At 34.3% G+C, this 27027-nt stretch overlaps 1 protein-coding gene and 1 long non-coding RNA gene across 2 annotated transcripts; one reads left to right on the forward strand and one right to left on the reverse strand.

Annotated features, from left to right (window-relative positions):
• Positions 1-12033: 12033 nt before the first annotated feature.
• Positions 12034-12780, reverse strand: LOC112751433 (protein SLE2). The gene is made up of 2 exons (XM_025800583.3): positions 12598-12780; positions 12034-12488 (listed from the first exon to the last, which is right to left on the reverse strand). Exons 1-2 carry the CDS (start codon positions 12713-12715, stop codon positions 12316-12318), a joined length of 291 nt encoding a protein of 96 aa, XP_025656368.1. The 5' UTR covers positions 12716-12780; the 3' UTR covers positions 12034-12315.
• An 8-nt stretch (positions 12781-12788) lies between these two features.
• On the forward strand, positions 12789-16648 carry LOC140180087 (uncharacterized). The gene is made up of 2 exons (XR_011874236.1): positions 12789-13039; positions 14725-16648. It is a non-coding gene; the product is annotated as an uncharacterized lncRNA (long non-coding RNA).
• Positions 16649-27027: the final 10379 nt, after the last annotated feature.

Genomic DNA, 27027 nt, shown 5'->3' on the forward strand with positions numbered 1-27027 from the left:
AATAATTGATCTAAATAGATTAGTATGTTGAGGGTTTCAAACTCGCTAACTCTATATTTTAGAGATATGATTAAATTTACCAATTATTGAGGGTAGGTTCTAAAAGTCCAAAGCTTGTTGGAATGAGAATTTACTTTGATAATGTAGTAATTGGCTACTTTCTTGGTAGAGCAATTATTGTGAGAAGTGGATGAAAGTACGAATTTTGAAAATAATTAATGACGGAATTTACTTGCATAACTTTTTATTCAAAATTGAATTACATATATATGCTATTATTTTGAATTTGAGATAAAAACAAAAGAATAAACAAGTGGTGTTCAAAACTTGATGTTCCAGTAGAGATAGTTATGAGATTGCTATTCTTAAAAATTTAAATCGATAAAAAAATACGTAATATTTACATAGGTTTTTTTTTATTAATTTTATATTAATCTTTTTTGGATCAACAAAGATTAACTTCTAACTTTTTAAGTTATAAAAACAAATTATATTATAAAATAATTCTTTTTAAAAATTTAAATCAATAAAAAAGACACATAAATATTAATATTAATTTAAAACATTTTATCCTAATATAATCAGAGGCTTTGCATGTAAGAGATAGAACGAAGAAATTTAATTAAGTTTCAAAAGAATATATCGTTTAATTACTACATGATATATTAATAAGAATGATTGCAATCTCTAAGAAAAAGAAGCATATACTATAAAACTATCCAAACGTTTTGATGATTGGGCATTTGAAACAGAAGTTTGGATTAATTAAGGGAAAAGTTACATAAATGGAAATACAAAAATAGAAAATAAAATAAAATAAAATAAAGAGATTACCAGAAAAGTAGCGGATTTTTTTATAATAAAATAAAAAAATTATTATTTCTCCAAACATAATTTTTGAATTTTAATTCTCTAAATACGATTTTTTTTATATTTAAGCAAGTTCGTCGGACTCCGATAAACTCTATAAAAATTGACAAGTTCACCTATATACTGTTGGTAAATCTATATACTATTTGTTAGACAATAATATGGATTAAAAGTGCATGTTTTAAAAAACTTGAGTGGAGTTCGTCGGAGGATTAAGCGAACTTGTCAATTTTTATAGAGTTCGTTGGATCCAGCAAACTTGTTTAAATGCAAAAAAAAAAAATCATATTTAAAAGATTAAAGTTTAAAATTTATGTTTGAAAAAATAATAATTTTTTTATTTTATTATTAAAAAAACATATTCCGAGATATCAAATTGTATTAAAAATTCTTCAACTCCATTAGGTCATGCCAATAAAGTATGTATTTAACTTATTAATTTAAGCATGAATAAAAAATAAAAAATAATAGTTAAACTTAGGCATGCTGTTAGTGGTGCCAGAGAAAAAGTTGAAAAACTTTGAACAAAAAACGCCAAAGAGCACTAAAATGCTTCATGGGAATAAGAGAAGCCTCTTGTTCCCTCCTTTGTTTGAGTTCGGATCACGTGTAACTAATAATAATAATAATAATAATACATGTTAGAAACAAGAGAGTGAGGAGAGAATCTGAAAAGTATATTATTGAGTGTGTTTAAAAGTACAATATACAAGGAGTATTTATAGGTGCTAAATGAATCAAAGTAATAAAGACATAGAATCCTACAATTAATGTACAGATATACTATATAAATATAGACGATACTAATTGATCTAAAATGATTCTAATGATTATCTAAATTGATTCTAATGATTCTTTAATATCCCCCTCAAACTCAAGTGGGAGCTAAAGAAACCAACTTGAGTTTGGATAACAAAGCCCGAAAACGAGTCGGGTGGTGAGCTTTCGTGAAGATATCAACAGTCTGATCCAGTGTTCCAACACCAATGAGACGAACAGCATCAACAAGAATACGTTGCCGAACAAAATGACAATCAATCTCAATGTGTTTGGTGCGTTCATGAAACACATCATTATGGGCAATTTGAATAGCACTGCGGTTATCACAAAAAATATCAGTAGGAGACGACTGAGGAGCACCCAGATCTTCGAAAAACCAACGAACTGAGATAACCTAAGCAGTGGTGTCAACAAGGGCACGGTATTCAGCTTCTGTGCTTGAGCAAGCGGTGAAGGTTTGCTTCTTAGCACGCCAAGAAATGAGAGCGTCGCCAAGGAACAAACAGTAACCAGTAGTGGAACGACGATCAGTGGGATCACCAGCCCAATTAGCATCAGAGTATGCCTGAAGAGTCAAAGAGGAATGGGCAGAAAAATAAAGGCCATGAAATAGAGTGCCTTTGACGTAGCGAAGAATGCGCAGAACTGCCGCATAGTGAGTAGTACGAGGAGCTGACAAGAACTGGCTGAGAACATGAACTAGATAGGCAATGTCTGGTCGGGTGACAGTCAAGTAGACGAGACCGCCAACTAACTGTCGATAGAGAGTCGGATTATCCAAAGCAGTGCCATCCATAGGAGCAAATTGAACATTAGGCTCAATAGGAGTAGACTCAGTGCGACTATCTGTAATCCCAGCGCGAACAAGAAGATCTGAGGCATACTTAGCCTGAGAGAGATAGATGCCATCATCTGTGGAGATGACCTCGAGACCAAGAAAATAGATGAGAGAACCAAGATCTTTCATCTCAAAGGTATGGTGAAGTGAGGTCTTCATATCAGAGATACCGTCAACATCATCTCCAGTAATGATCATGTCATCAACATATAAAAGTAGAAGGACAACTCCACGTTCGCTTTTACGAATGAAGAGGGCATTCTCATGAGGACTACAAGTGAAACCAAGATTGCATATGGTAGTGCTGAACTTGTCAAACCATTCACGAGGGGCTTGCTTAAGTCCATAAAGTGCCTTGCGAATGAGACAAACCTTACGAGAAGGACAAGGATATCCCGGAGGTGGTTTCATATAGACTTTCTGTTTCAAGTCCCCATTAAGGAATGCATTCTTCACATCCATCTGACTGAGAGACCATTTTTTAACTGCGGCAATGGCAAGGAGAGCTCTAACAGATGTAAGGCGAGCAACAGGAGCAAAAGTCTCTTCATAATCAATACCATACTCTTGCGTGCAACCTTGAGCAACCAAGCGCGCTTTATAACGGTCAATAGAGCCATTAGAGCGAGTTTTGATCTTGTATACCCATCTACTGCCCACAACTTCCTGATCAGAAAGAGGATCAACCAAATCCCAAGTATGTGATTTTTCAAGTGCATGTATTTCTTCCTGCATTGCTTTTTGCCAATTTGGATTTGTGGAGGCTTCTTTGAAGGACTTAGGTTCATGTTGATGAAGAATAGTAGAAAAATAATGATAATCAAGAAGATGAGGAGGTGGATTTCTTACCCGAGAAGAACGAGTGGGAGGAGGAGGCATGACAGTAGGAGCGGGATTGCCGTCCGGTCTGGAATCATCAGGAGATGGAGAAGGCGGTGGAGCAGGAGCCTCGAGGGGTGGACTTGAGATAGACCCTGTAGTATCATCACTAGGAAAGAGATCAACATTTGGGTTAGTAAAAAACGGTGACGGAGTAGAAGGAATGGACTCAAAAGAGGAAAAACTATAGAACATGTGATACTCCCAGAAGACAACATGACGAGATATATGAATACGGCGAGAGATAGGATCCCAACAACGATAACCCTTATGTTCAGAAGCATAACCAAGAAAACAACACATGCAAGCCCGAGGTTCAAGTTTATTGTGTTCATGAGGCTGGAGAAGGACAAAGCAGACACAACCAAAAACACGGAGGGAACTGTAATCGGGAGAAGTACGATAAAGACACTCAAAGGGAGTAGTGTTACCAAGAACAGAAGAAGGGAGTCTATTGATAGCATGAACAGCAGTGAGAACAGCTTCACCCCAAGCACGCTCAGGACAGGAAGAGGAAATAAGCATCGCACGGACAGAGTCAAGAATATGACGGTGTTTACGCTCTGCTCTGCCATTTTGTTGTGAGGTACCAGGACAAGAAAACTCGGACAAAATACCATGTTCAGCGAGAAAATTTAAAAGTTTGGAGTCATGATATTCCATAGCATTATCACGTCTGAAAATTTTAATGACCTTTGAAAACTGAGTTCGAACCATAGTGGCAAAGTTAATGTAAATCTGAGGCAACTCACAACGATTAGTCATTAAATAAACCCAAGTAAAACGTGAATAATCATCAATAAAGACGACGAAATATCGAGCCCCTCCCATAGAAGCGGTGGGATTGGGGCCCCAAATATCAGAATGAATAAGATCAAAAGGAGAGCATGCAATAGAGGTATTATTACTAAAGGATAAGGCAGGTTGTTTTGCTGTGCGACAAGAAATGCAATCTAAAGACTCATTTTGAACTTGACCTAAAACACCCGTAGAGATAAGAGGTCGCAATTTTTCTAAGGAGCTATGGGCAAGACAACGGTGCCACAGGTGAAGAGTAGATGGAGAGGAAACATTACAGAGATTTGTAGAGGGAACATGAAGGTTCTCTAGCTCAAATAAGCATCCGACCTTACAGCCAGTCCCGATGATCTTTTCCGTCCGACGATCCTGCACACGACAACCAGAAATAGAAAAAATGACATCAAAATCGAGTTCAACAAGCTGACCGATAGAGATAAGATTAAAATTTAATTTTGGAATAAAATAAGCATCAGAAAGATGAATATTGGACTGTGAAATAATCCCGTGATGTGTTGCATGCAAAAGGGAACCATTAGCAGTGTTGACAGAAGGTGCATTTGTAGTGGGAGACAATGACAAAAAAAGATGACGCAGAGGAGACATGTGATTGAAACAACCAGAGTCAAAATACCATTTAGAGTTACGTGGAGGGGTAGAAAGAGTAGCGGGGGTATTACCAGAAAAAGAGAGAAGTTGCTTAAGAAGGGTTTCAATATCTGATGGAGAGACAGAAGGTGTATTGTGAGATGTGGAAGAAGTGGACTCAATAGCAGCAGCAGCAGTAGAGGCAGGCACATGCAGAGAGTTGTTGGGACGAGGTTGATACTTGTTCTGAGCTGAACGTGGTGGTCGAGTAGGACAGGTAGCAATCAAGTGACCCGAGAGCTTACAATAATGGCAGAACAGTTTCGGGCAGTTGGAACCAATGTGGCTTTTTTGTTTGCACTTACGACATTCAATAGAAGGACAGTCAGAGAAGGAATGCCTAGGCCAGTTACAGTTGCGACAGATTTTGCCCTTTCTGTCGGTGGCAGCAAAGACAGTTTCACTTTTAGAACGAAGCAATCCCAAGCGCGTTTCTTCAGACTTAAGACGAGGAAGAGCATCTTCAAGACTAGGCAAGGGATTCTGATGAAGAAGAGAAGCCCTGACCGGTTCATAGTCATCAGTAAGTGCCATCAGAAATTGGATGAGACGTGTCTGGTTCTGATAATCCTCATATGCCTTAGCATCAGCGGGATCTTTAAAAACAGGCTCACAAGAGGTCAACTGATCCCAAATAATCTCCATCTGAGCAAGAAAATCAAAAACTGCTTCACCACGTTCTTGCTTAAGGCTATGAAGTTCCTTAAGCAGTTGGTACTGATGAGAGAGATCAGAAATAGTGTAACGTTTCGCCAAATGATCCCATACCTCTTTAGCAGTTTCAAAACACCCAAACTGTAAATGAATGCCAGGAGTTGAAGTGTTGCGGAACCAAGTGATAATCTGATGATTTTTACTATCTCAATCTTCCAATTTCTCTGCATAGTCTTTTTCCTTCTCAGCATCCTCCTTAGATTTGGAGGCACCATCTTTGGAGTTGTCAGTCACAGTTGGCTTAACAGGACAGGCAATATCACCAGTCACATATCGCTATAATTTGCGCCCTTTAAGAAATCCTCGCATAGCTTCAACCCAATGTGCATAGTTGGAGCCATTAAGGATAACAGGGATAGGCTGAAAGACATCTGGTTTATCCATAGTAATAGAAGAAACAGCAAAAGGAAAAAGAAAACTGCAAATTCGGGGAAGAAAACGAGAAAACGGAGCGCGAAATCGAAAAGAGCTCACCAAAAAACCTTAGGGAGGGTCCCACTTGTCCGCCACGTCAGCAGACACGTCAGCGCCACATCAGCAGACACGTCAGCGCCACGTCAGCAAATGATGACACGTGGCAGCACCTAAGAGGAGGGAAAGACACGCTGCCAGTGAGCTGGAGGCGCGGGTCAGGCGCGGTTCGGGTTGGGCGACGCGGTTCGGGTCGAGCGACACGGGTCTACAGGGAAAGCTTCATTGCGACAAATGGCAGCACCAGGAACGTTGGATCGGCGTCCGAGATCAACGGCTGCTGAAACTCTGGAAGGCAAAACAACAGAGGTGGCCAGCTCACTTCCGGCGGCGCGTGACGGCGCGTCCGGTGGAGTCTAGTGGCGATGTTGGCGGCGCTGGAAAGCCGGCGAAGAGAAGATCACAATGATGCCGGAGGTGACGAACCAAAACGTCGGGAACACAAAGAAAAATGAGGGCAAAGAGGCACGGGTGGAATCTGGAAGGGAGAGCAACCTGGTCGTGGCAGCGTCTTGCGGCGGCGCGTGGCGGCGCATCTGGAGGCGGATGGCGGCGTTTCTGGTTGCGATGGAAGCACGGCGACGAGACGAACAAGATGGGTACGGGAGTGACGAACCAAAGCGTCGAAAAGGGAACCAAAAAAGAGGCCAAAAAACACTGCCGGAAAGGAAAAACAATGGGGCTATGAACGAAAATTCATTGAAAAAAAAGGCCTAAGCTCTTGATATCATGTTGGAAACAAGAGACTGAGGAGAGGATTCTGAAAAGTGTATTATTGAATGTGTTCAAAGATACAATATACAAGGGGTATTTATAGGTGCTAAATGAATCAAAATAATAAAGATATAGAATCCTACAATTAATGTACAAATATACTATATAAATATAGACCATACTAATTGATCTAAAATGATTCTAATGATTATCTAAATTGATTCTAATAATTCTTTAATAACACACAAAAAAAGAACATATGTCGCTTCGAGCCTGAGACGCTCTCTAACTAACATTAATCAACTAAGTAATAAGCTTAAAATAGAATAATAATCAAGTCCTAATGTTTTTGTAGGTATATCAAGTGTAAATATATTTAGTAATGGACCATATATAATATCTAGCGCTTTATTAGGGTTTCACGTTTAATTCATTTACTTAAATCCTATCAAATTTTGAACTCCTCCCCCATCATATTTAGCTCCTTGAGATATCTTGAAAACTTAGAAGCAATTTTTTTTTCATTTTTTCCTTTTTATTATTATTTTTTTTGGAGACTGTATCTAACATAGCGACGGATCTTATTCACTACTATATATGGATGCAAAGTCATACTTATTATAATGATAAATCCCATCAACTCATCCATCAAATTTAGTTTAAGGTTAATGCTAATCAAATAATAGGATAAATTATATAGATAAATTATTATTAAAATTATATAAATGTTTTAAATTAAATTTAATTACATACATGTCTTGCTTGACTTTTTATAAATTAATTTACACTTCTTTTAATATAAATTAAATCTATGCTCTACCAGTAATAAATCGAATTAACTTAATTCGATTAAGTATTGTACATCACATACATATTAATTTGTATTAGTAATAAATCGAATCAAGCTAATTTAATTTATTTTTGGTAAAATATATACATACTAAATAGAATCCAATTGATTCGATAATTTACATAGAAAATTAAACAAGAGATATATATAACTAAATTCAATTTAAGACATATGTATAATTTTATTCTTCAATTAATTTATCTATGTAATTTACCCAAAATAGGGTAAAACTATCGCATCTAATAATCTTAGGGTTTTGTAATTACATTGCTTCATAAATTTAACAATATACGATGAATTTACTACTCAGGTTGGTTTAGCTTAAAATAAGATTGTAGCTTAAGATTATTGCTTAATCACAAAGGTAAAGCATATATAATCAATAAACAGTACACAAAATCAAAGTAGTTTATTTTGCTTTGCATATAATTAGTACTAGAATTTGACAAACCCTGAACCTAAATTATATCGTAATGTATAAACTTTTCTTGCTCGAAAATTATGTGAATTTTCTATAAAATTATTATTAAAAATATAACAATTTACGTATAGATTTCTTATCAGCTTATGTTTGAGAAAAATAATTTCATAGCATAATATTAAAATTTTTGTAATTAAAACACTCTAAATTTAAAATTTAATTTTTATTGACATTATTTTTTTTTTCAACATACACAAACCCAAAAATTTATCAATAAGATAGACTATTAAAACATCAAGAAAAGAGGGACCAATTAGAATAAAACATATGATATACACCACCAAATCCAACATTGATTTAGTGAAGTAATAAACAAATTTATCATCTTCTGATTGATTTGAAGTTCAGATTGTTAGATAGAAACATAAACATACTAACAATGACGTTGGCAATTTTTTAATCGAAATTAAGCCAAACATATATCCTAAACATATATCCATAGTTATCTAGTGCTACCAAACATACATATCTTTATAGGGTGTCAAGTCAAAAGATAAGGTCCATAAATAACTAGCTAGACAACCTATTTGAGATATGCTAGATCATCAATAACTCAATCTAGTAACTATTATTAAAAACTGCATAAATAAAAAAAATTGTAGTTTTGACGTATGTATTAAAATAATTAGAAATATAATTATTTATATTATATTTTTCTATCGGTTTAAATTTTAAAAAATAATATCATAAAATAGTATTAAAATTTTATGTTCGAAAGATTTATTTGAGTTTGATCTTCAGTGAATTCTAAAAAAAAATAACATAAGACAAACAAAATTTTTTTTTCAAAAAAATCAAACAAACACAAAAGAAATTATTATTTAAAAATACATATTAAAATTATAATTATTCATATTATTTTTTTATTAACTTAAATTTAAAAAAAAATAATATCATCATAAAAATATATATACACTTCTTTTCTCCCTTTAAACGATTTTTATAAATTTTAATTGTTTATCTAGTATTCACTTCTATCTCAAATTATTATAGTAGCCTTCTTCATTCACTTAGACAACCAGCTGTAAGGGATCGACATTAAAACTATGAATGTTTTTCTAGAAGACTTTGGAATAGGAGAAAGATAACGATGATAATGATCTTAACTCAGATTCTATCAATAATGATGATATATATATATATATATATATATATATATATATATATATATATATATATATATATATATATATATATATATATATATATATATATATATTAGTTAGACCTTATTTTTGACTTTGACATTAACGGTTTGAGTTTAATTTCAATAAGATCAAAAGTTAAAAGGGTATAGTGATAATTGTTTTTGGTCAGAAATAATTTGCTGAAAGATGTAATACATATAGCATTTTCGTATCAACACACCCAAAAAAGGTGCTATAATCTATAAAGGTCCACCATATATAATTCCATAAATGTATGCCTACTATATGAATAGTAATCATTATGAATTTGGTCAAAAACCAAACAGATTCTTAGAATTTTATCAAATCCCAATCTAACTTTTTGTTAATATTTATATCGAGTAAACACTAACAAAACATCACTTCTTTATTGTTTTTTTATTATTTAGCAATGATTTTTAACGTTGCTAAATTTTCTGTAAGAGTTAAAAAAATCGTTAAAATATAAAAAAAACCGTCACAAAAATGTTGCTTTGTTATGACGTTTATTCGATATAAATATTTCGTGATGGTTTAAAAAATGTCGCTGATTTGAGTGTCGTCAGACGCCAATAAATTTAATGATAATAGATAATTATTGGTAGTACTATCGCTAAGTTGTTTGTGATAGTTTTGTGTGTATAAAATTGTTGCTAATTTATAATACTTATTCGATGATATTTTCAATTATATTTAGCGATTATTTAAAATCGTCACTCAATTATTAGTTTCTATGATAATTTTTTACTATATTTAGTACTAATTTAAACTATCACAATCTCTCCATAAAGTTAGACTTTTCCTTTTTAAATGTGTTGGAGTTCAAAATTGCCACAACTTCTCTAGTATTAGTTTTTTTTAGTTATTACATAAATAATTTTTATTATAAATAATAATTTATTATATGAATACAAATACTATAATATCAAATATTTTCTTCTTAAAAATAGAATTCCACAAAAATACTAATATTGCATTTCAAAATATAATATATGTAGCAAGTTTTACCTAGTCATAATCCTACAAAATGATAAATTCAAATAACAATTTTTAGCATGTTTTCCAAATATGTAAATTCGAATAACATAATTTTAACATAGAAAGTTAACAATAATTTTAATCATAAAACTTCTTAAGTGTTAGATAATCTATTTTGTTGAGGATTATGACTAATAGAAAAACATCATCTTGATTATTTGCAATGGTAATTCAAAATCTATAACATAACATTGAAAATATAAAAATATATATTTTAGAATAAAATAAAAGACAACAAAATATATCATTGGCAACTTTAGTTTTTACATGACAATATAAGTATATATAACCATACAAAGAAACCATAAAACAACAAGTGGGGAGAGAAAAAAGTGGGAAAGAAGATAAAAAAGATAAATTAACATTTTGATGATATCAACATTCAGCTAATGCAGAAACAAACTTTTAGATTTGTAGACAATAAATAAAATGTGTTATATTATCAATCCTTAAACTTTAAGTCAATTTTTTCTACCTTCAATTTTTTCCAAGAATATATAGCTATGCAATAATATGCATCTAAAAGCATCCACATGAATCGGTATTTGTGCAAGATTTGCCTATTTCATATTAATCAAACACCCACCATGAATTTTCATGGGTGAATTCCAACTTTGGCATGAAGAGAGAGAGCCTCCACTAAAGCAATGAATTGAATTCTTTCAAACAACTCGGTAACCACTTTAACCTTACCACAATGCAAAAAGATTGGTTAGATACTAAGATTCAATACATGCTAATACAGCCAATAAGACAGGACATCCTATAACAAAAATTAGCTTTGTTGGTTTAGACATCATAGACCCAATTAGGATTATTATCTAGGTTAATCATGAAGAAATTGAAAAAATAAATGAATTGACAAAAATTGGGATTATTATCTAGGTTAATCATGAAGAAATTAAAAAAAATAAATGAATTGGCAAAAAGCATCTGAATATATTATCTAATAATATAAAAAAGTTTGGCAAGATCAAAGAATATTAGAATATAGTCAGCTTATTTATAACACACTTGATAAGTTAGTTACATTGCAGTTGTAATTAGTTATATTTTTTATGGCTTGTAAGTTAATTATTGAACTATTGTATAGCTAGCAAGCAAGCAAACTTATCATTAGACATTCCATACAAATAAAATATATAGTAGTATGCTATACATGTTCTGCAATCATTTTTCATTCAGATATACAGGAAACATTATTTTTTTTTTGAAATAAGAAGTTTAATATAGTAAAGTGAAGCATTTAGAAAGTCCAGAATTCAATACAAACACTAAACAAAAACACTAAACAAAAACACTAAAGTTATCTCTGACATTATTAGATAGATCAGGATCAGAAGATATGCTACTACTGTGGATTAGAAGATAGATAGATAGATGGATAGATAGATGGATATGGTTAACTGATCATATCACAAGATCTATATTTGTGTGTCCTAAAATGAATGGGGCCGTATAAGATTAAATAATGAACCCTACTTACCTTGGCCTCAACTAACCAAATCAAATCATAACAGAATATGAGCTTCCTGTGGCTAAGTTCATAAAATTGATTTTAGCATTAGAGCTCCCTGTACCTACTCATCAATTTTTAACACGTAGTTGGGAAAATCTCCCAGTAGAGATCAATAATTTTATTTTGCCAAATACATGACTAAATATTACAAAATTAATGTTTAGGTTGCAATACTTTGTTAGTTTAGTAGCAAAGATGAAATGATATTTGCACCCATCATAAGTAATGGCATTATTATGCTACAACATAAACCACGATTCAACTCTCTAAAGAAAAATATTAGATTTGTCATTACATCATTAAACACAACATTACAAACAAACCATATGCTCCTACCATCAAAGCCTAACAACTAAAACACTAGTAATGATAAGCATAACCTCTCAATATATGCTAGCTAGCTAGTTATTATTAGAGAACTCTAGACACTGGACCTAAATACCTTGTTATATATTAACCCTAAACTAATCACTACCTAGTACTAATAAATTAAGCACACATACATTAGAAGCTAGCATATATGATTAGGATTATAATAAGATGATGGTACTACTTGTTTTGGTTCTTGGTGGCAAACTTGGACTCATCAATCTCAACGCCTTCTTCTTCAGCACGCTCTCCTCCAGATTTCTCCATGGTGCTGAATCCACCCTTGCGACCCATCTCTTGGTATCCTTCTGTTCCCAACTGCTCCCTCCTTGTTTGCCCTCCCTTGCTCCTTCCTGATAGTGAAACAACATCTTTATATCATATAATTGCATATTCATTTATATAGATTTAACGTAACATTATTAATTTATTACTGAGATTATAATAATAATAATTAATAACCTTCAGCAAGATGCTCCTGAGCCTCAAGGGACTTGCCACCAGTTCCACCAGGGACCACAGTCTCTCCCTGTTTTGCCCTTTCGTCAAGCTCTTGTCGGTTTTGTTGCTTAGATGCCATGCTTATAACATATATCTATGCAATAATTTAGTTGACTATACTGGACTCTTTGCTCAATATGCTAACATAGTCCTTGATAAGGCTTTATATAGGCAACAAACTTGGGTTGCATAATTAATACTAAAATTATTCGATAGTAAGAAAGAAAAATCAAGAAGGTGACAACTACTTAGAAAGGAACAGTGAACATGGCCATGCATGGACACGTGCGTGTATGCGTGGCAAAACATGAGTAAGACATGTAACGCAACTCCGGAAATGACACGATGTCCAGTTGTTTATTTGGAAATAGGACAGCGAACGTACTCTTTGTTCGGTTGGCAGGTTTGTATTCTACAGTGTTTCTAATAAGTTTTTTTAGTTTTTATTAGCTTTTAACTAATTTCTCTTTAGCATTGTATTGTTTATTCTTTCAAATAGGATTGTCATGTGTTACAGTTAATCTGTGTGATAAAAGTGCCTTTAACCTTAGTCTTCATAACACTTGCGAATTCGCTTTCTTAACATATGAACTGTATGTATTCAATCCGTACTCTAAATTTTTTAATTCCATCTTACTTGATACGACTCTGTAACAAATAAATTTACGAATAAAGTGATAAACAAATTTCATCCAATATATATCTTTCAAATAAGTTAATTTTTAAACAAAATAATTAACCTATTAATTTTCAAGTTTTCTTTCCCACCCAAACTGAGGTAATAGGATGTCTGAATTAAACGGAATAATTAAGAAGGTATACAGTAGTGTATAAAAATTTTATGGTAAATTTTACTATATCTTTTTTAAAATAATATATAATTTATTTTGTATGATTTGTCCGTGTATGATAATAATTAACTATATTTATCCCTTGAGTTATTCAAAATTTAATGAGAGTTAATATTTTTTTTGGTGACCAATGAGAGTTAATATTTTAATTATAATAAAATTATTCTGTAATTTAAATTATTATTTAAAATGAATAATTATATATTATTTTAAAATATTAATAACTAAATTTTTTATTTAAAAATTTACACGATTTATAATTTGATAAAAAATATATTGGAAAATGACTAATTTTAATTTCACAAAATACACATTTTATACATAGATAAGAAATAATGTATATGTTTAATATAATTTTTTTTGTTAAGTGATAACAAATAATGCATGTGCTTCAAGTAACCGAAATTCAAAAGTGTTTTTTTAAGAAAAAATGAACTAAAAAAATTAATTATTAATATTTAAAAAAATATATAATTATTTATTTTAAATAATAATTTAATTATAAAATAATTCTACTATAATTAAGATATTAGTTTTTATTAAATTAAACCAACTCGAATAATAAATATAATTAATTATTAAATTAAAATAACATATTATTTTATATATTATTTTACATATTATTTTAGAAAAAAAATGAGATAAAATTTATCAAATTTTATATATATATAAAATATTGTTTTATAAAAAATTAACTCTCTCTCTCTATTCTATAAAAATCTAATCTAAAATTAGTGTGTCTCTGTCGGCATGGCCAATATCCATAAATGGTTTTAGATTAAAAACTAAAGTAAACCAAATACAAATAGGCACCATTCCTAAAATTTTTTTTCGATTGGCTGATTTCCTCTCAAAATTCCTAGTATTGATTATGAAACATGATAACTGTCGTAGAAGATGATACTTGCAAATTTTGTCCAAAATTAAACCCAAACATTCTTTCTAAAAATTTTGTTCAAGAAAAAGTTTGATAATTTGATTTTAATTTAAAAATTAGAACTAAAATCGTATCAAAATATCCAAAGAGTACCCAAAACAATTATGTACTTTGATTCCATTACTTCATGGATATATTACTTCATGGATATGCTAATATTTAGGACTTGAAAACAAGATATGTGTTGAGTTGAGAAATCAACTAAATTAATTAGTGATGATAAATATTATTTTTTGGGCAAAATAAATAATTAGTGTTGATTAATTATAATTACTTATTACTAGTTGTTTATTGTTGCAGGCCAAAATTCAACGGTCCAAATGGAATGAAAAGCAATCAGCAAGACTGGTGGACTGGTCAAACAAGCAAAGCCCAAAAGAAACAAAGCCAAAATCAAACGGGTTGCTTAATGGATGTCTGATCCAAACCCGAGTTGATTTCATTTTCCTCCATCTTGCTCTCACCAAAGCAACGCTCCTCTCTCTGTTGTCTTAGTCAAATCAAAATTTCAGAAAAGTAAGAAAGAGAAAGAGAAAGAGCTTCTTCCACACGCCATTCACAGAAGAAGAAAGAAAGAGAAAGATCAAGCTTGAGAGGCCGAAGTCTAATCATCTAGAATAAACCAAATCAAGCTTAGGTCAAGATTAAAGGTAAAACTATTTCCTCTTCCATGCATCAGATCTTCTTTTCTTCTTCCCAACTCTCTGCAAGTCCAAAAATGGCATACAAGGAAAAGTTGCCTTTAGTCCCAATCTGCTGTGTATCCACGGTCTTAAACATGACTTGAAGACCAAGTTGGTTTTCAAGGGTCCAGATTAAGTTGACCACTAGAAGAGTTTTGTGGTTGCTGCGTTACGGCTTTCGGCCAAGATGAAGGAGTCCGAAGAAAAAGTTTCTACTCTAAGGTTTAAGGAGAAAAAGTGAATCTGTGGGTTGGTAAAGCTCAAGGCTCAAGGTGTTGACCTTGGAAGAAGAACCAAGAAACATGCAAGGAGATAAAAGAAGTTGGGTGCTCACTCAGAAGACAAGGAGAGTTAACCAGAGTATTGAGGTTTTGTTCTGAGAAGTGTTCTTTGAGAAAGTTCAACTAACTGGACAGTGTATCCTAATCAAAGGTGCATTCCGCCAGTATGAAGAACTGAATCAGAGGCTTGCTAATCTGGTTTTCGCATAGCACAAAGGCTGTTGATGAAGTCAATCTCCTTCATGTTTTACTGATTGTAATGTACTTTTCTATGTTTATCTTTCTGTAATTTCTTGTGAGAAAAGGCATTGTGAGAAAGCTCAAGTAAAAGCCATGAGTGAAAAAAGGTTGAGTGATACACTTGAGAGAAAAGCCTAGAGTTATTTTCTGATTTCTTTAGATTGGTTAAGTGTCTTGTATTTTATACCTGTTTGGTATCCCTTTCTTAGTTAGGTTAGTACTTGATGATTGGATTCTTGATGGTTTAGAATTTCACAAATGAAATCTCGTTGTAAAGTATAGTTTCTAAACCAAACAATAATCCTTTCATACAAAAAGTTGTTTGTCACTAGTACAAACCCCTAAAATTTATAAACCGAAGTATTGGACCTCGGGTCGTTCTCCCTAGGATTTACAATAAAGTGTCTTGTTATTGGTTGTGAGTTATTTTTGGGGTTTTGATAAGAAACATGGAAGTTAAATGCTAAAAAGTAAACTAATGGCTAAAAAGGTCTTGGCAAGGGTTGGTGGTCAAGAATCTCTATCCTAATTACTAACCACAATATGAGAATTGGCAAGGATTAATCTCACTAAGTCATCCTCTAACTAGTAGTAAAGGAAAGTCAAATGAGCTATATCAATCCTAGTCCATAAGTCCTAACTCTCCACTAATTCAATTAGTGAGAACTAGAGTCAATGGATCCCAATCATCAATTACTTGGACATTAGTAACTCAATAGTTCCTAAGTTACCTTTCCAAGCCAAGAGTCTAAAATTCTACTCTAAAATCCAACCAAGCATTTCATCAAACACTTGGAAGGCATAAAAGGAAAGCATAGTAAGATTGCAAGAAAAGTAAATCTACACTACTCAATTGCAAGGAATTAAACAACAACAAATCAAATGAACACAATTATTATGAATTACCTCTAATTGAATTGAAAGGGAATAGGAGGAACAAAAGTAGATCTACAACAAAGTATAAGAGCAACATAAAGGAAATTACAACAAAAGAATAGAGGAAGATGAATGTAACTACAAGGAATTGAGAAGATAGAAGTAGAAGAAGATGAAAGAAAATGGAAGGAACAATAGTAGATCTACAACAAAGTATAAGAACAACATAAAGGAAATTACAATAAAAGAATGGAAGAAGATGAATGTAACTACAAGGAATTGAGAAGATAGAAGTAGAAGAAGATGAATTAAAATCTAAATCTAAGAACTAAACCTAATCCTAATCCTAATTCTAGAGAGAAGTGAGAGCTTCTCTTTCTAGAAACTAACTCTAACTACTAAAACTAAACTAATGGTAACTAACATCTAAAGCATGAAAAGTCTCCTGATTCCCCTTCAATACTTGACTTAAATAGCATTAGAAATGAGTTGGATTGGGCCCACAAGGCTCCTAAAACCGCTGGGGACGATTTCATTAAAGTGGGCCACGGACAGAATCGGCACGCGCGCGCACAAAGTGCGCGTGCGTGCCCCTGAACGCGAAGCAACATATGGCAAAATTTATATCATTTCGAAGCCCCGGATGTTAGCTTTCCAACCCAGCTAGAACCGCATCATTTGGACCTCTGTAGCTCAAGTTATGGTCAATTAAGTGCGAAGAGGTCAGGCTTGACAGCTTTTTGGTTCCATCATTTCTTCATGAGTTCTCCAACTTTACATGCTTTTTCTTCATTCCCTTGATCCAATCTTTGCCTCCTAAATCTGAAATCACTTAACAAACATATCAAGGCATCTAATAGAATCAAGGTGAATAATTTTATCTATTTTGAGTCCTAAAAAGCATGTTTTCACTCTTAAGCACAATTAAAGGAGAATATACAAAACCATGCTATTTTATTGAATAAATGTGGGTGAAAGGTGATAAAATTCCCTAAAATCAATACAAGATAAACCCTACAAATGGGGTTTGTCAACCTCCCCACACTTAAACCAAGCATGTCCTCATGCTTAAGCCAAGAGAAAGCAAAGGGCATCAACATTTATTCAATGTAAATAAACTATATGCAACCTAAACTATATGCAACTAAATGCGAAATGGTTTTACCTACTTGGTTAAAAATAAATCAATCTCCAAGACATATATGCACAAGTAGGGCCAAGATCATATAACGATTCATGAGTCCTACCAATTCGAATATCAAAATGGAGTTCAAGTAGACTTGCAAGAAGAACGCTCATGAAAGCCGGGAATCAAGGAATTGAGCATCGAACCCTCACTAGAAGTGTTTGCACTCTAGTCGCTCGGTGTTTGGGGTTGATTCTCTCAATTCTCCCCTAATCATGCTTTCCAAGATTTGTTTATCTTCTAACAATCAATAATTATTCAATGCATGCATACATGTATCATGAGGTCTTTTCTTTAGGTTGTAATGGGGCTAGGGTCAAGGTAGGATCATATATGGCTAGTGGACTTAGGATTTGAATCTTTGATTAACTTAAACTTTCCCACCTAACCTATATAATGACCTATACAATTAAGTACTAATCTAACTACCCATTCCTCACTTTTTCACATACTCATGCATTTTCTTTTCATTTCACAACACTTATGCATTGATTCTTATTGAGCTTCACTTTGGGGCATTTTGTCCCCTTTATTGCTTTTTTTTTTCTTTTTTTCTATATACATTTTTTTCTCTTCTTTTCTTTTCTTTTTCTTTTTCACTTTTATTTCTTTTTTTTCTTTTCATTTTTTTCTTTTTCTTTCAAACTATATACAAGAACATCAATGCATAAGGTCTATACATTTAATCAATACATGAGTATGTACCCAATTCCCCAATATAAAAATACAAAACACAAACACCCTTTTATCCCAACCAATGTCCCAAAGTTTTTCCACTCTTGGATGACACTCACACTCACTAGCCTAAGCCAATCAAAGATCCCAATAAAGGACATTCATTGTTTTCCGCTTTAAGGCTTGTAATGTGCTAAAATAAGAATAAGTGGGTTAAGCGTAGGCTCAAAATCGGCTAACAAAGGAGAGTAAAAGGTAAGGCTATCTGGATAAGTGAGCTAATGAAATGATGGCCTCAATCATATAAATGCATGAATACAAGGAATAATTGGACATATAGATTCAAACAAATCAAAGATTACAATCATAGAAAGAGAACAATTACACACAAGAAGGAAAATAAGTGGTTATAAGATGTAACCACACAATTAGGCTCAAAACTCACATGCTTGTGTTCTTAGCTCAAAAACCATGTTCCAAAATAAATTCTTTCAAGCAAGTTCAACAAAAATTTTCAAATTGGTAGGGTGCCCTAAAAACATAGTTTTTTTTTGTAAAAGAAATCATCACCCTAACCAAGTAGTCCTAATAAGAAGAAGGTAGTAAAATATGTACAAATTCTAACTAACATGCAACCTATCATGCAATACAATAGCTAATCTAACAAAGAAAATAAAAAATTTGGTGTTGAAAAGGAAATTTTTACCCATGGGGATCGGTCGAACGACCTCCCCACACTTGAAGATTGCACCGTCCTCGGTGCATGCAAAGAAGAGCAATGTGGATGGGTTGCTATAATTGATGAGCTCCTTCAAAAGGTTGTGCGGATGACTTGTTTGTTGCCCCATTTAAAAGCTTTTCCTCTCTCCCTACTTGGTGGCCAACCTAGAAGGAAAGAAAAGGAAAGAAAATTAAGCCTATAACAAAGATATTAAGGCAAATAGAACAATAAGATATTTAGGCGGGGGCTAATGCCAAAAAAGAGTATGATTCCCTACTACATGGTAGCTACAACATGTAGAGGAGGAAACAATAAGAGAAAATGGCATATCAAGAGGCACCAAAATAATGCAAGGAATCCTCAACAATTGAATAGGAAGATGCAACACCATTATTAAAATGACTAAAAAAAAAACGAAAACATGCTACGAAAACTAAATGAAAATGGGAAGAGTAGAAGTATGCGAATGTGATAAGCAAAAGAAAATGGAAGGGAAAAAAAAACTCTTTTTTTTTTACCGACGCGTACGCGTCATGCGCGCTTACGCGTCGATGTGCATATTGGTTGAAGGATGCGTACGCGCCAGGTGCGCGCACGCGTGCATCGAGTTAGGCCGGAGGCATAATGTTGGCCCAAGTCTGGCACAACTCTCGGGTAAAAGTACCAGGAGTGTGGATCGTGCAATCGACGCGTGCGCGCACAGTGTGCGTGCGCGTGCATTGTGAAATTAAGATCATGTGCGCGTACGCGCCAGGTGCGCGCACGCGTGCATAGACTTGTGTCTTAGGCCTAATGTTTGCACAGTGCAGGCCTAACTCTCGGGTTTTTGGCTGGAGGTGAAATTTTGCATCCACGCGTACGCGTACAGTGCGCGTCCGCGTGGATGGTCGAAAAATGCTCAGGTGCGCGTACGCGTGGATGGTGTTCTGTTTTCAAAATTTTTCTAAGTTCTTGCATCAATCCAAGCCTTTCAATCCTCCAAACAGCTACCAAAACACCCTAAAACCTTATTTATCATACTATACTAAAACAATAAAAACAAGAAATTAAACTAATTCTACCAATATTTACAAAAGATAAAAATGAAAATGAGAATCTACCTACAATGGCAACTCAATTCACTTATTAACAAAACTAAAAGAGTATGGAAAGAGTTTACCATGGTGGGGTGTCTCCCACCTAGCACTTTTATTTATTGTCCTTAAGTTGGACTTATGGGGAGCTTCTTATCAAGGTGGCTTGTGCTTGTACTCATCTTGGAACTTCCACCAATGCTTGAATCTCCAATAAGCTCCATCATTCAAGATTAATAACTTCAAGCATGGATGGAGTTCCTCACAAGCTATGAGCTCCCAAAGGCAATCCTCATGTATTCCGGGATCCCATATCTCGTTTCTACACTCATCTTTGAGTTGATTATCATTATTCCACTTGGGTGGCATAATCTTGGAATTCTCAAAGAAGCTTCCAAACAACTTCTTATACCCATGCAATTTGGTTCCACACCAACCATTGCTCTTGAATTTTGAGCTTACAACCGTCATGAGCTGAGAATGATGTTTCCAACCACTACACAATTCTTTCCTACTCTTAACTCCACAAAGAGCTCTAAGTTGACCATCATTTTGAATCAAGCCATATTCAAGCGAGAAAGTAAAGCTTAGGGATAAGAATTTTACCCACTTGAATGTTGTGTTGGATGGTGATTTGGGGAGGGAGACCTCCCCACACTTAGAAAATGCAAGGTCTACTTCTTTAGGCTCTTCTTTAGTTGTTTCCACCTCTTCACAAGCTTCTTCAATTTCAACCTTTTCCCCTTTTTCACTTGGCTTGGTGTTGTCTTCAAGAACTTCATCTTGCCCAATAGGAGGTGAGTCAATTTTGGATAGGAATTCATTGATGAATGAATCCATCTCTTGATCAACCTCTTCATATTCTTCAATTTCGATATACACCATGCCAACGTTTTCCTCTTGGTAGATCTCTTTTTCATTGCTCACCAAGGGTATGGGAGGTTGTGCACACTCTTTTGTAACTTCAACTTTATGTCCAATGGGAGAGGATTCCATTGTAGAGAGAAATTCATCCATGATTGAATCCATCTCTTGATAAGCCTCTTCCAAGTCTCCAACGATGATATGCCTTGGAGGTTGCGCACCCTCCTCAACATCAATTTCAAGCTTCTTGGAAGAGTGCTCCATGGTGCTACATTCCCTTGGACTTTCAACATCTCCTAAATCTTCAACCACTTCTTCCTTTTCTTCAATGATTATAGCATCCTCTAGTTGCTCCCATACAAAATGGCATTTCTCATCCCCCACCGGAGTTTCCAATCTCTCCTTCATGCTTTGCTCTTCTTTTGCGGTTCCACATGTGGCTACGGAAGCACCTTGAGTATTCAAACATTGGTGGGCTAAAGTGTGCACCACCTTGGTCAAATTGGTCACAAACTCAAGTGTATCCCGCTTTATGGCTTCTTGTCCTTGAAGTAACAAAGTGAGAGAATCGTCTATTGGGGCTTGGGGTGGGTAGGAAGGCTCATCATTTTGGAGAGAGGGTTCATAATAGGAAGGTGGTTCTTCTTGGTAAGGTTGTGGAGATTGTGTGTATTGAGGTGGTTCTTGGGAGTAATCTTGATAGGGTCGTGGTGGTTCTAGGGGTTCTTGCTCATAATGGCCATAAGAGTATGGTATGGGGGTTTGGTCATATGATGGATATGGATCATAGGGCGGTGTTTGGTAATGAAAGGCTTGTGAGAATGGTTGAGGTTCATGTTGAGGATGAGATTCATAGGCATATGATGGTGGTTGTTGAGTGTCACAAAAGGAGTCATCATAGCCGTTAAATTGGCATGCATTAGGATGGAAATTATACCTATAAGTATCCGGAGGTTGTTGCCAATAGGAGTGATCAATTCCTTGAGGCTCCTCCCATCTTTGTTGGTTCCATCGATAATGAGTGTCATCATTGAGGTGCACATTTCCTACAACAAAACTAGAACCAAACTCATAGCCATAGGGAGAATTCATTATGGAAAGACAAAATAAAACTAACAAAATCTAGTAAACAAGCAAAAGACAAGCTATTTACAATATTCACATATGTACAATAACCAATAACATAACACCATTGCAAATCCCCGGCAACGGCGCCATTTTGATGATTGGATTTTTGATGGTTTAGAATTTCACAAATGAAATCTCGTTGTAAAGTATAGTTTCTAAACCAAACAATAATTCTTTCATACAAAAAGTTGTTTGTCACTAGTACAAACCCCTAAAATTTATAAACCAAAGTATTGGACCTCGGGTCGTTCTCCCTAGGATTTACAATAAAGTGTCTTGTTATTGGTTGTGAGTTATTTTTGGGGTTTTGATAAGAAACATGGAAGTTAAATGCTAAAAAGTAAACTAATGGCTAAAAAGGTCTTGGCAAGGGTTGGTGGTCAAGAATCTCTATCCTAATTACTAACCACAATATGAGAATTGGCAAGGATTAATCTCACTAAGTCATCCTCTAACTAGTAGTAAAGGAAAGTCAAATGAGCTATATCAATCCTAGTCCATAAGTCCTAACTCTCCACTAATTCAATTAGTGAGAACTAGAGTCAATGGATCCCAATCATCAATTACTTGGACATTAGTAACTCAAGAGTTCCTAAGTTACCTTTCCAAGCCAAGAGTCTAAAATTCTACTCTAAAATTCAACCAAGCATTTCATCAAACACTTGGAAGGCATAAAAGGAAAGCATAGTAAGATTGCAAGAAAAGTAAATCTACACTACTCAATTGCAAGGAATTAAACAACAACAAATCAAATGAACACAATTATTATGAATTACCTCTAATTGAATTAAAAGGGAATAGGAGGAACAAAAGTAGATCTACAACAAAGTATAAGAGCAACATAAAGGAAATTACAACAAAAGAATAGAGGAAGATGAATGTAACTACAAGGAATTGAGAAGATAGAAGTAGAAGAAGATGAAAGAAAATGGAAGGAACAATAGTAGATCTACAACAAAAGTATAAGAACAACATAAAGGAAATTACAATAAAAGAATGGAAGAAGATGAATGTAACTACAAGGAATTGAGAAGATAGAAGTAGAAGAAGATGAATTAAAATCTAAATCTAAGAACTAAACCTAATCATAATCCTAATTCTAGAGAGAAGTGAGAGCTTCTCTTTCTAGAAACTAACTCTAACTACTAAAACTAAACTAATGGTAACTAACATCTAAAGCATGAAAAGTCTCCTGATTCCCCTTCAATACTTGACTTAAATAGCATCATAAATGAATTGGATTGGGCCCACAAGGCTCCTAAAACCGCTGGGGACGATTTCATTAAAGTGGGCCACGGACAGAATCGGCGCGCGCGCACAAAGTGCGCGTGCGCGCCCCTGAACGCGAAGCAACATATGGCAAAATTTATATCATTTCGAAGCCCCGGATGTTAGCTTTCCAACCCAACTGGAACCGCATCATTTGGACCTCTGTAGCTCAAGTTATGGTCAATTAAGTGCGAAGAGGTCAGGCTTGACAGCTTTTTGGTTCCATCATTTCTTCATGAGTTCTCCAACTTTACATGCTTTTTCTTCATTCCCTTGATCCAATCTTTGCCTCCTAAATCTGAAATCACTTAACAAACATATCAAGGCATCTAATAGAATCAAGGTGAATTAAATTTATCTATTTTGAGTCCTAAAAAGCATGTTTTCACTCTTAAGCACAATTAAAGGAGAATATACAAAACCATGCTATTTTATTGAATAAATGTGGGTGAAAGGTGATAAAATCCCCTAAAATCAATACAAGATAAAACCTACAAATGGGGTTTGTCAATACTAAGAGTGAATAGTTAGGTGTTAGAATAGCCAATGTCAAGCTAGGTTAGAACTTGAGTGTGAAATTGGTGTATGTAATACTTTTAACTATAGTAGAAATTCCTCCATTGTTGTGGAGGAGACTGGACGTAGATTGCATAGCACAAGACAACCGAACCAGGATATATACTGGTGTTAGCTTTTCTCTTCTTTGCTGTGTTCTATTTTTCTGATGTTCATGAGACAAAAATAAATTGTCTCATAAATTTCCGCTGCTGAGTACAAACAGAATCAGATTTGAAAGTTTTGTTTAAAAAGGATTATAACAACTGCAAAAAGGAAGGCATAGATTCAACCCCCCTTCTCTAAGCCTACCACAATCTTCAATTGGTATCAGAGCTAAGGTCTTAAGAATCAAGCTTTACCACTTGGAGCAAAGATCCAATAGCAAACAACTTGGGCACAACCACAATTGCTTACACCCTCACTGAAGGCCAGTCAAACAACCGGCCACCTTTCTTCAACGGGAAGAACTATTCCTACTGGAAAGAAAGGATAAGGATCTTCATCTAATCCATTGACTACAACATATGGAAGATTGTTGTGAGCGGTCCCAAGATCCCAACAAAAACAAGTGCTGATGGAGTGGTGACTCCAAAAGAAGAAGCTGAGTGGAACGAAGATAACAAGAAGAAGATAGAGCTGAATGCTAAAGCAATCAACCTTCTTCATTGTGCTATCAGCTTTGAAGAGTACCAGAAGGTGTCTAGATGTAAGACAGCCAAAGAAATCTGGGAAAAACTCCAGGTTGCACATGAAGGCACTAAACAAGTCAAAGAAACGAGGATTGATATGCTGCGAAAAGAGTACGAGATGTTCAGCATGAAGGATGCAGAAAGCATTGATGAAGCATTTGAGAGATTCTCAATCATAATCAACAACCTTGATGCTATGGATACAAACTATGCAGAACAAACCTTGGTGAGAAAACTCCTTAGAAGCCTCACAAAATAATGGGAAAACACTGCTACTGTCCTAACCGAGAGCAACAACATAAGTCCCATAACCTATGATGAGCTGAGAGGAAAACTCCTTGCCTATGAAGCCACACACACAAACACAGACTCAAAAAAAAGGGAATAGCCCTCAAATCTCAGATAGAACCGAAAGAGAGTGAGTCTAGTGATGGTATTTTAGATGATGAGCTTTTGTTTTTTTGCTAGGAGATTTAGAAGGATGATGAAGAACAAGGGCAAATACAAGGGCTCAAGTTCAAAGGATCACAAGTTTGACCTGAGCAAGGTGACGTGACATCACTGTAAGGAGGCTGGACACTTCAAGCTAAACTGTCCAAAGCTCAAGAAGGAGGACAAAGGAAAGAAGGAAAGGAAGAGAGTATTCATGGCAGCTTGGGAGGATCTTGAGAATGACTCAAATGAAGAAGAAGAATCTGAAGGTGAAGACAAAGATTGTTTCATGGCTGGAAACAACAATCTTGATGAGGTAAATTACTATGATTTAACCATAGATGATGTACATGCTATTATTGATGATCTCACCTTAAATACATCAAAACTGCTAGATAAATACAATGAGTGCAGATCTGAAAGAGATGTGTTAAGAGTTGAAAATAATTTTTTGAAAGAAAAAGTAAAGGAAACTGAATGTGCTTTGGACATTATTGAAGAAAACAGATTTTTAAAATCTGAACTTGAAAAATTAAAAGAAAAGCACATCATGGATCCTTCTCATGAGTTAATTGCTGAAAATGAAAGATTAAATGATATGATTAAAAGGCTGAATGGTGACTTAACAAAATTTGCTTAAGGTTCAAGTAACTTGGACAAATTACTTGCAAGTCAAAGACCATTGTTTGAAAAATCTGGTTTAGGCTACATAGCCAAGGAAGATGCAGTTTCCAATATTTCATCTATAAAGTTTGTGGCTTCTTCATCAAATACAAAAAACACATCTAACAAATCTGGTATTGGGTATATTCCCACACTTGAGGAGAAATTTGATGAAGTTCAAACAAGCAAAACTGAACCTTCACCAAGAACCGAACCTACTTCAAACACGCCAGGTTTGGGTTACATTTTGAAAAATGAGGCTGCTTTCAAGAAACCAATTTTCTACAATAAAACCTCATTTTTGAAAAATCCAAAGAGTTTCAAAAATTCTGGTGAAAATATTTTTGCAAAGAGGAATAATTATAACAAAAATCAGTTTGTCAAAAGAAATTCATCTCCTCCAAAAACAGAAAATTTCAACCATTTAATCACTTCAAGCAATATAACTCACCTCAATTTCAGCAACACACATCAAAAAATCATTGTGTTAATTGCAAGAATTTTGGTCACTCATATGCACAATGCTTCATTGAAAAGAGAGTTGTAGGAAACAAAGTTTACAATGTTGTTTGTGATTTCAATGCACTTGGGTAACCAAGATAGATTAACTTCAAAGGATCCAAATTAATTTGGATACCTAAGGCTACTTGAAACTTTTCATGCAGATTTGCCTAGCATCCAAGAATAAAAAGGACATGTGGTACATGGATAGTGGATGTTCAAGGCACATGACTGGAAGGTCAACCTACTTCATCAAACTAAACAAGTATGATGGAGGTTTTGTGACCTTTGGAGATGATGGTAAAGGTAAAATCATTGCTGTTGGAAAAGTAGGTAATGAGCAATCTACTTTCATTGATGATGTACTTTTGGTATGTGGTTTGAAACATAATCTTTTGAGTATAAGTCAGCTGTGTGATTTAGGATATTTAGTGACTTTCAAAAGATTTGAATGCTGTGTTGTAAATGAAAAGACAAATGAAGTAATGTTTGTTGCCAAGCGTTTTAATAATATGTATGGACTTACTCTTGATGAACTAAAGGATCAAAATGTAGCTTGTCTTCACTCTAAAGAATCTAAAAAGTGGTTATGGCACAAGAGATTGGACCATGCAAGTATGTTTCAAATAAACAAACTTGTAAAGAAGGAATTAGTAAGAGGTCTTCCATTGATAAAGTTTGACAAAGACATCACTTGTGATGCTTGCCAAATGGAAAAACAAACAAAAAGTTCTTTTAAACCAAAGGAAGACATCTCTACTAAA

The sequence above is a fragment of the Arachis hypogaea genome, chromosome 2, assembly GCF_003086295.3.
Source record: "Arachis hypogaea cultivar Tifrunner chromosome 2, arahy.Tifrunner.gnm2.J5K5, whole genome shotgun sequence".
NCBI lineage: Eukaryota > Viridiplantae > Streptophyta > Magnoliopsida > Fabales > Fabaceae > Arachis > Arachis hypogaea.